The sequence below is a fragment of the Camponotus vicinus genome, unplaced genomic scaffold, assembly GCF_025532165.1.
Source record: "Camponotus vicinus isolate PSW18456_S1 unplaced genomic scaffold, iyCamVici1.0 SCAF_1, whole genome shotgun sequence".
NCBI lineage: Eukaryota > Metazoa > Arthropoda > Insecta > Hymenoptera > Formicidae > Camponotus > Camponotus vicinus.
The window spans coordinates 36,439,235-36,456,033 of record NW_028141945.1 but is presented as its reverse complement, the minus strand read 5'-3'; the positions used below and the strand labels follow the sequence as shown (position 1 = coordinate 36,456,033).

Genomic DNA, 16,799 nt, shown 5'->3' with positions numbered 1-16,799 from the left:
GGGCATTATTAGGTTTTATTGAAGTATTAATGCGTATTATGGACGTTATTAAAGTATTATTAAGTCTTTTTTTCCAAATAATAATTTTAAATTTATTAAAATTTAAATTATTAAATTTAAAAAATTTAGCAGCAATGCCCAGGAATTGGGCATTAGTAGGCATTAGTGTACATAATTTTGATCAGCGGTTTACCCTTCAGTTTTAAGATTAAAAAAACATATAATCTTTAAATAGAAATATCTGTCATTAACTTAATTTATAAAAAAAGCTTTTAAAAATTTCTGAATGTTTCTGTAAGCTAATTCACAACAGCATATGATATTATTCTATACATATACTGAATATAATTATAGATATACCGTAATATATTCTGAAAACAATTTCTATATCTTTCTTATACCCCCCCCCCCCCCAGTTCTCGTATATTCTCATATATTTTTTAATACATACTGTTTACCGCTACATGGCAAAATTACCTCTTATTTAAATTTCTATCATGAATGCTTATATAGCTGCTAATATAAAAGAGATTTAAAATATAATTTTTTTTATCAATTTAATTTCTGATGCAATCACAACAAGGAACTTAGAATATTAGATAGATTATGTGAAATTGGGCGAATAAATAGAAAATTGTCCATTTACTTCTATTTGAGATAAAATTTTCAGAAAATTTAATTCCTATATAAAAACATATAATAAATATTAATTCTCGAATTTCATAAATTAATTTATTCGTAATTATAAATTGCTTATATAATTAAAAAATTGATTAATAATGTATATATAATTAACACATAAAGTTATATTATCATAAATTTTAAGCATATATTATTATATTTCTCTTTCTTTTTCTTATATATTTAAAACTTCGAGTATTAAAAATGTATTTTATAATTTTTCATGCATAAATTTGATAATAAAACAAAATATACATATAAATCTCGTAAAAATAGATATTTTTATATAATATACGTGTTTCTTTAAATACCGTATACAAAATTTTCATTAAAGAGCTCATAGATAATTAGTTTCCTTTTTTTTGAATGTGTGTTTCTGATTTTTAAAAATTATTTTTATACGAACTCAGAAATTTGAAGAAAAGAAGATTAAATTTTAAGACCACTTTGGCCAAAATATTGAATTTTAAAATCACGTTGATGTAAAATCAGAGGATATACACAAGGCCAGAAATATCTAAATACATAAATTTACATAAATATAATACATAATAATACATAAATTTACACATGTTTCAAGGTATATGCACAGATTTCGACACTCCCCTTTTTAAATGCTCATGCATGATGACCATCGGTTATTCAAGAAACAAATAATAAAGTGATAACATTTTATTCTCCTTGGAAACAGTGCTATTGTTATTCGAATAATCAACAATCTTTATAATGCGGAAATATTTAGAAACAAAGCACATGCGCAAAATATATGTTCCGATAATATATGTTCCGCTTACAAACTCATATGTTAAGACATTTTTTACCCTACATATACATATTTCACATATAGAAAATCAAATACCAGAGAATCATAAATTTCTGTATAAATTATATAAGCTATCTTGTTTTAGTGATTACTAGAGAGGAAAGAAGATTACAAAACTAATAACTCAGAGGTTACGAGATATCGCAATGCGAAACCATTTATATCAGGAACAATTATTTTGATACATTTTTCTAGTATACAGTACTAAAATTATTTTCTAGTACTAAAATTATAAATATAAATAAATTTTAAACAAATTAAATTACATATTAACGATAAAATAATTTATATTTTAATGTTTTTCCACAATTTTTAATAATATAATATATTAAATCGCGTATAATTATGTAATTAATAATTTATATATATACATATGTATATTTAACAAAATTTATCTTTCAATGAAGTTATTATTTCATTACTGTTTGCTATTTTGCTAAATATTCTGTGATTTCTTATTCTAGATTCAATAGTTAATATTTCTTTACAAAATCTTTTTTAACTTTCTCTAAATAGCTTTCTCTAACGTTTAACATATGTATATGTACGTCGGTAAAATGGACTTAAGTAAAAACGTGGTTTATCTGGATCGTATAATACATAATAATATATAACAATATATAACAATAACACATAACAATATATAATACATAAAATTAAGATGCAAATAATTATTAAGAAAAACATCGAGAATTTGTAGAAATATAAACGTTCGATGTTTTATTTATGTGATTCAAATATGTCAAATTTTTATATTTTGTAATGTTTAAATTTTATATTTTTATAAATTTTATTTTTACTTCAAACTATTTCAAGCAATTTAGAAAATTTACTTTTAATTTTCTTTTAATTTAGAAAATATTATAATAAATTAGAAATTACAGTGAAGAAAGAAATCGTAAGTTGCTTAAAAGCAATTATAAATTGATACATAACTAATTGATACATAACTACACAACCTAATTGAATTAATTTTAATATTTGCTTTTAAATAACAATTTTTGAACAATATCTAATAATTATTTATTTAAAAAAATTTGTTAAGTTCTACTTGCACACAGATTTGGATATTTTTTTATATATTTAATACAATTTTTTACCTTTGAAAAATAAGAATATTTATAGCTTCAAACTCTGTACAATCGCGACACTAATGTCGTGTCTATGCAAGAAACTTAATAAGCAGGTTTTTTGAAGTACGGGGTTAACGGATCAAGGTAAATCTACTAGAGGCGATTTATCATCATGCTGTGAGCTCGAATCAACGTCTTCGAATCATTTCGCATGTCAATGAAAAATCGTGGCGTAATATATAAAAGAGAAGAATCTTTCTTTCTCCCTCTTTCCTCCGGCTATATTATATAAATATAAGTCGCTTTTTCGAATGGCTTTCGTTACGTAAGAGATTCTTTCATATATACACATGCCATAGGACTAATAAAATAAAATAAAATAAAATAAAATAAAAAAATAAATTGTTTTTTTCGGAAAACCGCAAGAACGTGCATTCACTTCTAACGGCATCGTACAAAAAAGGAAAAATATAGATATCCTTTTGGAATCCTCAAATGAGAATCAGATAGATATAAAAATAGATTTCAAAATGCATGAATTTAGTTGATTTATTTTCAAGCAAATTGAATAAATTTTCAAATTCTTAATCATCAAATTTGCTACATTCCTATTAAAAATAATCTAGCATGGATATTTTGTACAAAATAATTTCTAAATTTTATATATATCAATTTATATATTAATATAAAACTTACAATTCTCTTCTACAATTTTAAAGAAACAGTAATTGAAAAGAGAAAATGCTTTGAATGTGTATATGTGATGTTTATTGATATATCTAATATTTAAATACTATTAAGAAACGAATAATACAATATATGACTAAATTAAATATATTTTTGGCTTGTATGCGAAATTTTGAAAAGACAAATGTTCAATAAATAGGATAGCATTTCACTAATGCTATTATTTGTATTGCTAGATTCTATTACTCTGTTCAAATTATAATACATTATGCAGAGGAAGCAATTAGAAAAGGAAAAAAAAGAACAAAGAAGAAGTTCAAAAGGCAAAAAGGCAATGTGCTTTTTTCAATAAGATATTATAACTATATGGAACACATTGTATATGTATGTACAAGGTCGACTGAAATGTACACACGCAACGTTCTCATAAATTATAAATGCGTGACGTCACAGCGAGGAATATTATGTTAGAAGATGGGGTTAAAGTTCTGTTTCAGAAGATAACAGGTCGTTTTCTAACTGTCAAGAGAGGCAGCGAGAAACAAAAAACAAATGAGACTGCAAATATGACATGACACATGTTATGTAACTGTCCAAGCAATTACACACAAGCGCATGACATTACATATATCTTATAAAAATAATAACAGATATAGATTATCATTATTGATATATAAATTGTCATTTTTATCTAATTATGGATTAATTGTAATCTAAATAATTAAGGAGTATTTTTCGCAATCTCTAAATTATTAGTATTTTCTCTCAAATATGTGGGTTTAACTATCTTTATAATGAATGGTCTCGTCTATTCTGCGATCCTCGCATCTTGTTCTTTATATTTCATTGCGTGGCTTGGCGTTTGCAGTCGGTGCAATCTTGATTTGCAGCAGCGACCATAGTTGAGGCTCGACCGAGTGGGAGAACCCATCGCGAACGAAGGAGGGAAAAGAGAAAAGAGTTAAAATGGTGGACTGCCCCTCTCCTTTCCCTTCTTCCGTAAGACGGGGCAGTCAATTGCAAAAGCAATTCATACACACGAGCAAAATGTTGGTTACAGAAGGTTACAGACGAGTCTCTCGAAGACCGAAGGTTCAATAGAAATTCGTGTGAAAATAATTTATGAAAAATTCAGACCTGTCTATTAATAAGTGAATATGTAAAGATCACGTACATTCGTCGCTCGAAAAATAAGACTCAGCTCCTTTATCCACGTGTGCACACGCAAAAACGCATGCATGTATAATTAAATGATGTTTGTTGTAAAAATGTTGTAAAAATCCTGAATGCCTTTGACTTGCGTTTTCTAACGTCACATGTTGGAATGAAGAAAAATATGAATTTGGCAAATATGATTTATATTTGGGCTATTTAAATAGTAGAAATTATAAAAGTTTATCTTAGTAAAAATTTTTGGATGTGAAAGAATGTACATTATATTTCAAATATATTTTTAGATTGCTAGATACGCTTTTAAATCTGATTTCAATTTATAAATGGATACATTCATCCCATGTTTTGTGTTCCTAAATGGCAGGTTCAAGATAGCCTTGCTGCTGCTATAAACAAGTTCCTTTCGCTTCTCACGAGAGTTGCTCTAGCAAATTTGCGACGCCAATGTAATGTATCTATTCAAGCATCTCAACTATACAGGTTTATTATAAAAGTTATTAAAGGAAACTGTACTGCCAATTAAAGAATAATTGACTTGATCAAATTAAATATAAATAATAAATATAAACAATTACTAATATGTATAAATAATTAAATATTGTATAAATAATTGTTATGAGATAATTGTATATACATACTATATGCACACACATATACATACATTATCAAAACAATTAGGATCATTTTAAAACTTATGAATTTTGTCAATTTTTAAGTATATGAGGGATAGATTGTTTGAAGTGATTCGCCAAAAAAATGGCAACCTCTCATTTTGAATTTTAATAACACGTACGCACGCACACACAACATGACATGAATAAAATATTCACATCATAAGTTATCACATTACAAAATGCTAAAATTGTTAAGTATTTATTAAAATTATTAAATATTTTATTTAATCATAGATTTTTTCGATTTAATTAAAATTACAAAGGGCACATTACATGTACGCCATTTATTTTCCTTTACACTATATATTATTTAATAAATAGTAGTTTTAAAAAAATTTTTTCATATATATATAGAAATTATTAATAACATAATTAAAATTTTTATATAAATACAAATTAAATATAATTCTTTTTTAAATTCGCTGTTCACTAATATTCATTCGTTAATAATCAATTATTTTGTCTATAATCTTTAAGATTAACATATAAGATATCTTATAAAAATTCAAAATCGCTAACAATTTTGACTTTATTTTCAATAATTTAATCTGATAAGTTTAATTAGCTTATTTGTGATACATTTAGATTAGAATATTTAGATTAGTCTATTTTATCTATTTGATAAGTTTAGATATCAGTAAATAGTTTTGGATACACTAAATCAGAGAAATTGAAATCTTAGAACAAATATTTTAATATTTGTACACAACAATTTTAATATTTGTACTACATATATATATTTATTTGATAATTATTGTGTGATTTATAATTGTAATTTCGAATATTTGATTGAATATCACAATTCAACAATAAATCTTATTTCGAAGCCAAAATAAAGAATAACTTTTCTAACATTATAAATATAATTGACTTTTTTAAAATACTCTATTACATCACAATTTTAGAAAATTTGAAATTGAAATTGGAGAAGAAGTAATTTTAACGTATTTTATAATATAGCATGCATTAAAATATATTTAAAAAATTATTTTATTCGAAATTTAATACATGTATTATTAGAATTTTTAACCCTCAGAAAATATTTGTATAAAGTTAATAAGAATTTCAAGATTAAATATCATAGTTCAACAAAAAACACATAAGAAAAAACTAATTACTTCCTGTAGATTTCTTTTATGATGTATGATTCTGATTTCCAAATTGCTTCATCACATCATAATATTGAGAAATTTGGAGTTAAAATTATAAAGAAGACTATTAATGTATTTTGTCAAATTATAATTATAGCATGTAATATTGGAGAACTTTTATTGTAATTAAAATTAAATATATTGTTAGGACTTTTTGAAACTTCAAAAGAAATTTGTCGTCAATTAGAATTTAAGATATTAAATATTATATAGAATCTACTGAAAAAAAATTGAGAATTAGATCATTAGGGATCTACCAAATAGATTTCAATTATGTTTGTTCAAACTCTTTTATTGAATATGAATTGAATATGAATGTTCAATATAAAAATTGAAAATAACAAAATTGATATAAATTTAAAACTCAAAGAAATTTAGATTTTTGTAAAAATTTATATATAGATTTTGAATTTTTGCTAATTTTGACATTAAATTTAAATTCAGTTTTAAAAACGCTTAAATTCGAACATAATTGAAAACTATTTGACAGATCCTCAATGATTTAATTCACAATTTTTTCACAATAGATCTCATATATAACCATAAATATCTAATATTAAATATTTTAAATTAATTAAAAAATAATAAATTTTTCTTTAGAGACTGCAATTTCGCAAGTTGCAAAAAATGTTCTAAGAAACTGGGTGGCAATTTTTCGAACTGCGAGCGGAGCGTTACATCATAGGTTGCTATCTAACACCGATATCAACAGCAGCGACGGGTTGCTTATCTTACAATTTCCTCTTTATAGCGCGCCTCGCAAGCAGCGAGAGAAGCGCTACTCGCTCGCGGCCGTTGTCCCCATTCAGGAGAGGGGGAGATGCCACCATTCGAGATTATAGACAGGCAGGTATGTGACTCGAGGGAAAAAGGAAACGGTCGATCAGACGGAACTCGGGCGCATTCGTGTAAAAATGAGTTTATATAAGCGAAAGAACAACAAACAAACAACAAATGTGTGTGTGAATTTTCGGGTATTCATGTTCATCTTCATCGTTTATTCTTTTTTTTTTTTTCGTTTATATTGCGAACGTTTTTTTTTTAATATGTATAATGATTTTAAATGGGTTCGAATACAAATAGAACGCTGATGAAAATTCCGTTCACAATTGTTACGGCGCACACATCTCCCGAACTTCAGCGAACATTCACATTCATTGTTCATTCGCTCGTGCAAATGCTCAATATAAAATGCGATTCGCAATAAGGAATAAAGATGCACACCTGTTGCCGTAATGCGGGCATACGCTGCGTGCTAGATTTCTCAAAACGTCATACGCTGTGAAATTAACGATTCTCGATCTAGAAAGGAACAAGAATATTTCACACTGTTGCATACAAACATATAACTATACACATTCAATTAAATAACTATATACATTCAATTCTCTACATTATTTTCATAATTATTATGTATTTCTTTCGTAGCGTCAAATTAAAAAAAAAATTGTAAAAAGTTTACATATATATATATATATCTTCCACACATATATCTGTCATATTCCATTGAATTTAAATAAAAAACTAATTTTCTATAAAAAATATATTTAATTAATAAATTAATAAATTAATTTATTGACGTCAAAAATTCGATTATAAAAAAAGCGAGGAAAGATATTTCCATATAAAAAATATACAGTAAAATGTTGAACTCACAGAGAAAAATAAACTTTAAGTATACAACGTTTTTAATGTACCAGATTGCAACAAATAGACACCAGCGTGAAATATTATGTTAAACTTATCCGTTCTGTTTTAGCGCTCTTTCTCATTGTTTGAAATTACAAGATTGCTAGAGATTACAACAAAGATGTGGCAAATCTGCGCGGAAGATGTCTCAACGGCGAAAGGAAAAAATACGGCAGCTACTTTTACGCAACATTGAATTACACATGAAGTAGACGTAAATAATTTTCAAGTTTTATACAAATAAACGTGAGAATCAAGTTAAACTTCTACAAATTCAAGAATTTAAAAAAGACTTCGAGTGGACCGAAAAAATATAATAATTTTGAACGTATAAGTTTTGAAAATATTCAAATTATCTTTAAAAATTATTGTTAATTTATAAAATTATCTTTTTTTTAAATCGTTAATTTCATTAATTAAATAGTACTATCTTAATATTGTCTTAAGTAGCGTCCACTCTAACTAATGAAATAGCTGTGTAGGGTATACTTAAGAGACAATCAACATGAATCTAAAATAAACGTTAGATTATGCGTGTATTTGTGATTCATGATTTGCAATCTGAAAAAAATCCAATCCCCATACACACACACAAATATAAAAACACAAAATTATATAAAATATGTTTATATTTCTCTCACTTCTTCTTCATTAATTATATTTTTTCCTAAAAAAAACGATGCAAATATTATTCTTCTAATTATTTTTCAATTATTCTTTTTATTATTTTTCCTGTACATATGGACAGAGATTATAAGAAAAAGAAAATACACATGGACATGGATGGATGGCTTTATAATTATATATATTTATATTTGATTATTTTATATTTAATATAGATTATTTTTGTAGGTACAATAATTTACAAATCGCGAATCGTGAGAAAAGATTTACAAATGCGAATAATCTGACGTTAGTATAAGAGAAAAATAATAATCGAAGAATCGATCGAAAAATTGGGACGTGCGCGGCAGAAATCAAAGGAGCGGAAAAGAAGAGAAAAAAATATATTAAAAGAGGAAAGCAAACGCACATTGTTCCAGGCATATAATCGGGTAAATGCGCGACACGAAGCTAGAGGTAATGGACGACCTTCCGAGGGCGCGATGCTCCGCCTCCGCTGGATAATTCGAGAAACAATGGCAGCCAACGATATGCACCGACATGAGTTTCGTGATGAAAGAGACCAGCTTCCGTGAGAGTAGAAGTCATGCAGTTTTGTGCAACACGTCTTCACGAATTTGTCGACATCGCGTGGGACGAAATTTATTTAATTTATTTAATTTCGCGATATAAAATTCATCTGATTGCATGTATGCAAATATGTGACTACTCTGATTCTAAGTTAATTATTATGCAATAATTGTATGTATATAATTTCGAATTCTTGGCAAAAAGGGAGATATTTAAAAAAAACATTTAAATTAATATATAAATCTTTTTTTTTTTGTTCATGAAATAATGAATATCTAATTTTCAAAATCAGAAATCGCCGTTACTGAAATTTTTTTCTCTTCATTTTGATTTAATTTTTTTATAATCTTACTGTTTATTTAAGTTAAAAATATCCCGGTTTGCAGTCTCTTAATATTTTAATTTTATAAAGAAGAAACGAAATAGTAAGAACGATTTATTATGAAGCGCTTTGCCTTGAATGAAAATCTTGCGGTGATTAAGAGCAAGATAGATTGAAAGTGCGATACGCAGTGATAACATAGTTCAACAAAACAACTTTTTTTAATCACAAAAACAATACTAATTATTTCTTGTCTGTAATTTTTTTGATGCTGAATATAATTCTTGTCTTCATACTGGCTTATCACATAACAATTTTGAAAAATTTGTAGTTAAAGTATAAGAAAGGGCTATTTTAATTAGGGAAAATCATTAAATATGTTGCAAATAATTATTGATTAATTTACAGATATCTCACATCCCCATTTGTGAATTTAATAAATACATTCATATATATGTATACAATATAAAATCTTTTTTATTTTTTCAATAATCATTTATAACATACTTAACTTTCCCTTCAACTTTTTCTCGTATTTTGACATATTATAACTATGGAATATGGCATGTTAGAGAAGCTTTATTGTAATCAAAATTAAATATGTCGTTAGAAATTCCTCTCAAAAGAAAATTTGTTATATCGACAACAATTAATAAAATATTTATAATTAAATATTGAAAATATATTAAAAATATTGAAAAATATTTCATAGATTCATAATGATCTAATTGCAATTGTTCGCAGTAAACACTTCATATATAAATATCAATATCTTATCTAATTGACAACAAATTTCTTTTGATAATTGAAAGTCTTAACAACATAATTGATTTTAATTGAAAAAATAAAATATCGTGTATAACTATATAATAAATAGAAAATATATTAAAATAGCTCCTTTTCTTGCCAACTCTTCAACTGTTCTCACACTTATGACAAGGCAATTTGCAAATCGAAATCGTATTCTGTGTCAAAAAATTACGGAAGGTGACTAGGCTTATTCTTTTTTTTGAACCTATGTAATCAAAACGAGCATACGATCCGTTGCTCGCAGCTTTTTACAACGCGTCAATATGTCGATGAGACCGGAGTGCAAAGTTTTGAAAATCTCATTAATCATGGTACTTAATCAAACACGAGTGCGCATGCGCAATCATCGTGAAAGTTTTTAAATCCATAATTTCGATTAAATGGGCTCTGCTAAGCGATTTTCGTTGTCTTTTTCAAATTACAATTTTCCTTACGATATAGATACACATACAAAGAAAGAAAATTCATGATTAAACTCTTACATAACTATAAATTTATATAACTAAACTCCAAATGACGTGCAATTAATTCTTCAGATTTTTATGTCGATTTCTATGTAGATTTTTTATTATAATTTTGGACAGCGATTATAGATACGTAAAAGGTTAGACATTGAGTAAGGAGTTTCATCATTAACGAAAATATCATCATTAATTCTCAGACGCTTTCTACGTTTTGCATATATTTGACTCTTGCTTCCTTCAAAATTCAAATATATACGCGTTTATTATTTGAAATATGCGATAAAATTCTCGATCGCTGTATCATTGCGAATGCCGATGATGTAGCAAAAAGATAAATCCCGAGTCGCGAATCAACTCGTCCGTGGCGAACCACTTCCGCCTCGGACAACCTCTCCCTCTTTCCGTCTCTCTATCCATCTCTCTTCGCTCCGTGTTACCTTATTCTGTAGCTCGTTGATGAGCACGTAAACGAGTAGCGTAATCTCCTCCTCGTCGGAGCCGAGAGCGTTTCCTTGAAGGCCGGCGGTCGCGACGTAAAGGGCGACCAGGATATTCGGCGCGCCTCCTTCTCCTCCGCCATCACCTCCCGTCCTTGTCCCCGTCATTGTTCCCGTGGGAGTCGCACACCTGGCAGCTCCGAAGCGGCTCGTTGCTTCTGCTCCTCCTCCTCCTCCTCTTCTTGGCGTTTCGACTTGGCACACACTCTCGCGCCGACGTCTCGATGCCGAGAGACGTCCTTATCACTGATTATTCACTGATTATCCACCACGCGCGGCATATTTCTCACGGGACGGCGGACGCGGCGGTTTGAGGTTATGGCAACGGCGATTTAACTCGGGGCACACCTGGAACAACTGTGAAAAATTAGGGTCCCGCGATCCGCGGAGATCGATCCCTCGAGAGATACTACTTTACAGTTCTTACTGTATCTCCTTCCCCCTTCCGTTTCTCGGGCCGCACGCTCAGACGGGAGCGCTGTCGAAAGTCGCAAAGTTCTATGCAACACTAACCGTATGTTTCCCCGGCTGAGCGTAACGAGGCGAACACGTCGTCGTTGCCTCACCTGGCGACTGCGCGTCGACGCAGTCCCTCTCCCGTTGGCTAAAACCCTTACCCGCTTGGTGTCTTATGGAAAGAGAGGGGCGAAAAGAGGGGGCATGGGGGAGAGAGAGATAATATCTACGCGCGCTACAGGAAAATTCTTGTGCGGAAAAAAAGGAATTACTGTTTAATGGAATTTCTATTCACGTAAATAACGTACAAATATTTCACATTCGGATGTATAAGGAGAAAAAGGAAGAAGGAAGGAGGAGAAAGGAAGAGGAGAGGGGAAAGAGAGAGAGAGAGACAGAGAGAAGAGAACACCTGTTGCGCGTTAACGACTCTCTCCTTCTCTCTTGCTTTTCACAAGCGCAATTGAGGATTAATATTTTATCAGGAAGGATATGCTTAAGCATTCTCCAATTTATACAACTGGACTATAAACTAAAATATCGTTTAGATGTGCTGCTACTGATTTGTGATAAAATAAAATTCTACTTTAGATGAAAAATGTTGATATAAATTGCTTGAAAGTAACTTTTTAATTTTTCTTTAAATAGCTGTTAATTCTGGTTTCCTTTGTTTTCTGTTAATTAATTAAATATTTACTATACATGTCACTACATATTTACTACTTGTAATTGCTTGCTATGCGTGCTTTTTTGTATACTTTTACACTTAATATACTTTGATACTTCTCTATTTGTAATTTTTACTTTATATTTTTTTATTTATAATTTGAATCACAACCGATTTAGCGCCTGAAGAGATAGGACAGTAATAAATCTATTTAATAATATATTTATATCATACATCTATTTAATTCATTATTTTATCGACGATCTATTTATTATTTTATTTCTCATAAATCAAATAATGAAATAAATATCTAATATCTGGATTTTTAATTTTTAATAAATGAAACATTTAAGAATTAAATTATACAAGAAAAAATAATTAAATTATGAAATAAAGAGAGAAAGAGAGAGAAGGAAGAAAATTGTATTTATTGTATTATGAAAGAGTTCTTTTCGAACAAGTAGCAAAAACAGATCATTTAATAAAAAAATTTAAATTCACATTAATAACAAGTTAAGTTTGAGAGGAAGATTAAGATATAATAAATATTCAGGAATTTAATTTATTATACACGAATAAAAGAGAAAGGCATATATGTAAAATTAGATGCACATTATATGTTACATTGACGTAATGGCATTTTTAGGCATATACAAGAGTAGAACTGATAGATTATTCATATCATAGGTTCCTATCGATCTAAATACTTTTAAATATTTTAAATACTTTTAAATACTTTTAAATATTTTAATTTTCCGATAAGCTTCAAACTTGCGAAATATTACGCTATAAATATCGTTCAGAAAAATGTTATTGGAATTGGAATTGGGTCGCCTGGAAAGAAACGAGAAAGCGGGCTCGAGTAATTTACCTAGTGAGCAGAATAAGAGAAAACGAAGGAAATAATCCGACATATTGAGCGAAAGAGAAAGATGCAAAAAGAAGAAACTGAAAAAAAAATTATAGTGTGAAAGATCGCCAAAGAAAGAAAAAGAATCCAGAATTCGAAAAATGCGAATTATTTCGTTGGCGTATTATTTGAAGCGGTCAACGTTTGCTCTTTCAAAAAACTGCGAATGACGAAAATGACACGCGATCCGGATAGAGCGGTCCATGCGGTCGAAGGGAAAGGCAGATCGAAGTGACTACGCCAGGTGCGCAGATGCTGTCATGGTATAACTGAATCCTATACTATACTCAAATATGCTATTTACATATGAAAGAAAACGGAACGAAAGAGAGAGAAAAAATAGCCATTAGTTTCTATCCTCTTCTGATAATTTTCTACGCTAGACAGAGAAAGAAATAAATTATTGACTAATTAAAAATCACGATATGTTCGATATTCCATAATATAATCGTGTACGCGATCTTAATACTGGATAAAGTGAACGGTTCCATTCACATTTTTTTTTTTGTTGACTTTCTTTTTACACAAGATATTTATTCTAAGAAATGCGTGTCATTAGCTGCAAGGAAATGCGATGCATATGAATTATACAAGTAGAATAAAATATTGATATTAATACAACAGAGCGCTTTTATCTCGATACATTAAATCATTAAATCTTGATAGAAATAGTAAAATTTATATAAGTGAGGATTGATATACATATATGCAGAAACAAATTAAAAAGATGAAAGGCAGATATGAATCGAACTATTTCAAATTTTTCTCCGAAATTTGTTAATAAAAATTAGAGTATTCCATTATGAATTCAGCCCATTGCATTATATAAAATTCACATTTCTCATAAATATTTAGCTTATGTCCATTTTTCTATCTCTTTTCTCCGTTTTCCCCGATATAAAATACATCGACGTAATTTTTATTTTATATTTCTGTCTTAAGACTTGGTATCATTTCGCGTCAAGTATGTAATTATACAACTATGTCATTTATGCGGCTTCCTGCAAATATGCATTTGAAAACCCTCGACCTTAATCTTAATGACAAATTTTTTTATGCCAATATATTTCCTGTATAAAAAATTAATATTTAATTTCCTCGAAAAATCTCGGATTTAATTAAATACCTGCCTTTACAGAAAATACTCGAGAAAAAGTGGCACAAAAAGAAATGATGCTATTAAACATTAGTTTTAAAAAAAATTCGGATAATTTTGAATATCCAGACTATGTGTAAAATATGATGATACCCGATCATTTTTCACACTGGTTTTTATTTTCAGAATTAATTGTGTTTATTTGATAATTTTTTTTATGTATACACAGTCAAAACGACAAAACAATAACAAAGCCAACCATTTTTCATAGCTTTTTTAAGATTAAATATGATTTCGATTTTTAAATTGTTTTGACATTACAATTTTGAAACATTTTTAGTTAAAGTTATAAGAAAAGGCTATTTTAATATATTTTTTATTACATTATAATTATGATATATGTTGGAAGAGTTTTATTACAATTAAAATTAAGTATGATGTTAGAATTTTCTCAAAAGAAATCTGTTGTGTCCATTATGGTTAATAAAATACTCATTGTTAAATATAAGATCTGTTGTGATTGGATTATTTATCAAATAGTTTTTAATTAAATGTTTATTTAAATTTTGAATGGTTAACTAAATACGAATCCGATGTCAAAACTAAAATAGTAAAATTAACATGAATGATAAAATCAAAAAGTATTTGAATTTTTGCATAAATGTATGAACAATACGATTTGAATTTGTTAATTTTGTCACTAAATTTGTATTCAGCGATCTAAAAAAATCCTCGTTTAAACATAGTTGAAAGCTATTTGGCAGATCCCCAATAATTCGTAACAAATTTTATACTAGTATAAATATTTATACTAGTATAAATAGTATAAATTAATATAAAATATAATAAATATCTTATTAATTATAGTGTGTGTGACAAATTCTTCTTATAATTACAATAAAACTCTTCTCCAAACTTATATTATATTACTGCAAAATATTAAAATATCCTTCTCTTGCAACTTTAATTTAAAAAATTTTCAAAATTATAGCACGATAAAGCAGTTCGAAAACCGAACTCATATTCAACGCAAAGGAAACGTATAAGAAATGACTAGTCTTATTTTTATGTTCGAAAAAAGTTCTTTTTTTTTAACTCTGTAACTGCAGTGTGATCTTTGCACGACGCAATAAAAGATGCGCGTCCCATTAAATATATATACTTATAATTTTGATAAATCACATTGCTATAATACAATATTCTACATTTTTCAAAGTGTACATTTAAAGAAAAAATATATAATGGCTGTAATAAATTTACATTTTTTATACATATCAACCGTCAACGCAATGACACAGTCAGATTATATGTATTCATGCATATTTAATACTTGCGTGATGATGCGTGTTCGCTTAAAATATTTCGTTCCTGTATAACGATCATCGTATGACGTACTGTCCTATAATTTAAGACAAGATTGTTAAAAACAATCGCAGAATAAATGTCAAATTACGTGGCGCAACAGTTTACTCTGAACACGATCTATCTACCTAATTTTGCATTCATAAATCTATACGTAAATATAAAGCGCGCGACATTTATCGTACTAGAAGAAAAATAGAAATACGACGAGCAACAGGGTTGATGCGTTGCTCCATCTCCTTTCTTTTTAACGCAACTATTATTAGATGAAGAGACTTGAAGGAGGGCATAGGAAATATACTCACTAGAGACAGAAAGAGCAAGAAAAACGCTAGGACAACTGTTGACGGAAATAAAGAAATATCCTGAAGAGTGGAGTGCTTAGTTCCTAGGCAAGATCAACGATGTCGCGTCGATCGCGTGAGATTGGCCGAACCACCTGTTACACGTCGGCCGTGATTGGCCGAGGCCGGCGGTGCGTAACAGCTGTAAGGGAAGGCAAGTGCATCGTCAAGCGATGGTCTACAATGGACTGGCGAGAAAAAGATGATCTTTCGCGACGAAATACTCTCTCTTCGACCCTACAAAAATCAAACGAGTACAAGAGAAAGAGAGAGAATCAATAAATAATACATAATTCATGCGTCTATTCATAATAATAGGGCGTAATATCTTGCAAAGCGAAATTTATGTATGCTTGCTCAATTACTAATTAATTTGGGAATAAATGATCAAGATCAAAAATCGATATAATTAAAATGGTTGTTTGAAATTATTATGTATAAAAGTTCTGTTTCTTTTAAACAGTTATATATGAACATTTCTGATAAAATATTTTTAATTACTTTTCTCATTTAATTAATATTTTCTATCATAATACTGAATCATACTTTAATCATACTACTGAAAATTGAAAATTTTGCAAACTTAAATAGTTCTTTAGTTTATGAATCAAAATTATATAATTATAATGTGGATTTATATCATCTTGTAAATCGGAGTCAATATGACAAAAATTTTGTGCTAGTTTGAAAGATATAAACTCAGTTTAATTTTCAAATTATAGTTCT

The 16,799-nt window shown here is 28.4% G+C and overlaps 1 protein-coding gene and 1 long non-coding RNA gene across 4 annotated transcripts in view; one reads left to right on the top strand and one right to left on the bottom strand.

Moving 5' to 3' along the window:
- LOC145964481 (RNA-binding protein fusilli) overlaps window positions 1–16,799 on the bottom strand; it is a 47,476-nt gene that overhangs the window by 24,213 nt on the left and 6,464 nt on the right. The window contains exons 1-2 of one of the 3 annotated variants that reach the window (XM_083087295.1): window positions 11,666–11,876; window positions 11,179–11,595 (exon numbers count right to left, since the gene is read on the bottom strand). In XM_083087295.1, coding sequence (XP_082943421.1) covers window positions 11,179–11,346 — 168 coding nt within the window. In that variant the 5' untranslated portion in view covers window positions 11,347–11,595; window positions 11,666–11,876. Of the gene's footprint in view, window positions 1–11,178; window positions 11,877–16,799 lie in introns of those variants that run through there. The other 2 variants (XM_083087305.1, XM_083087313.1) reach the window with 2 other exon arrangements.
- Window positions 7,128–9,345, top strand: LOC145964546 (uncharacterized). The gene is made up of 3 exons (XR_014436500.1): window positions 7,128–7,218; window positions 8,022–8,197; window positions 8,804–9,345. It is a non-coding gene; the product is annotated as an uncharacterized LOC145964546 (long non-coding RNA).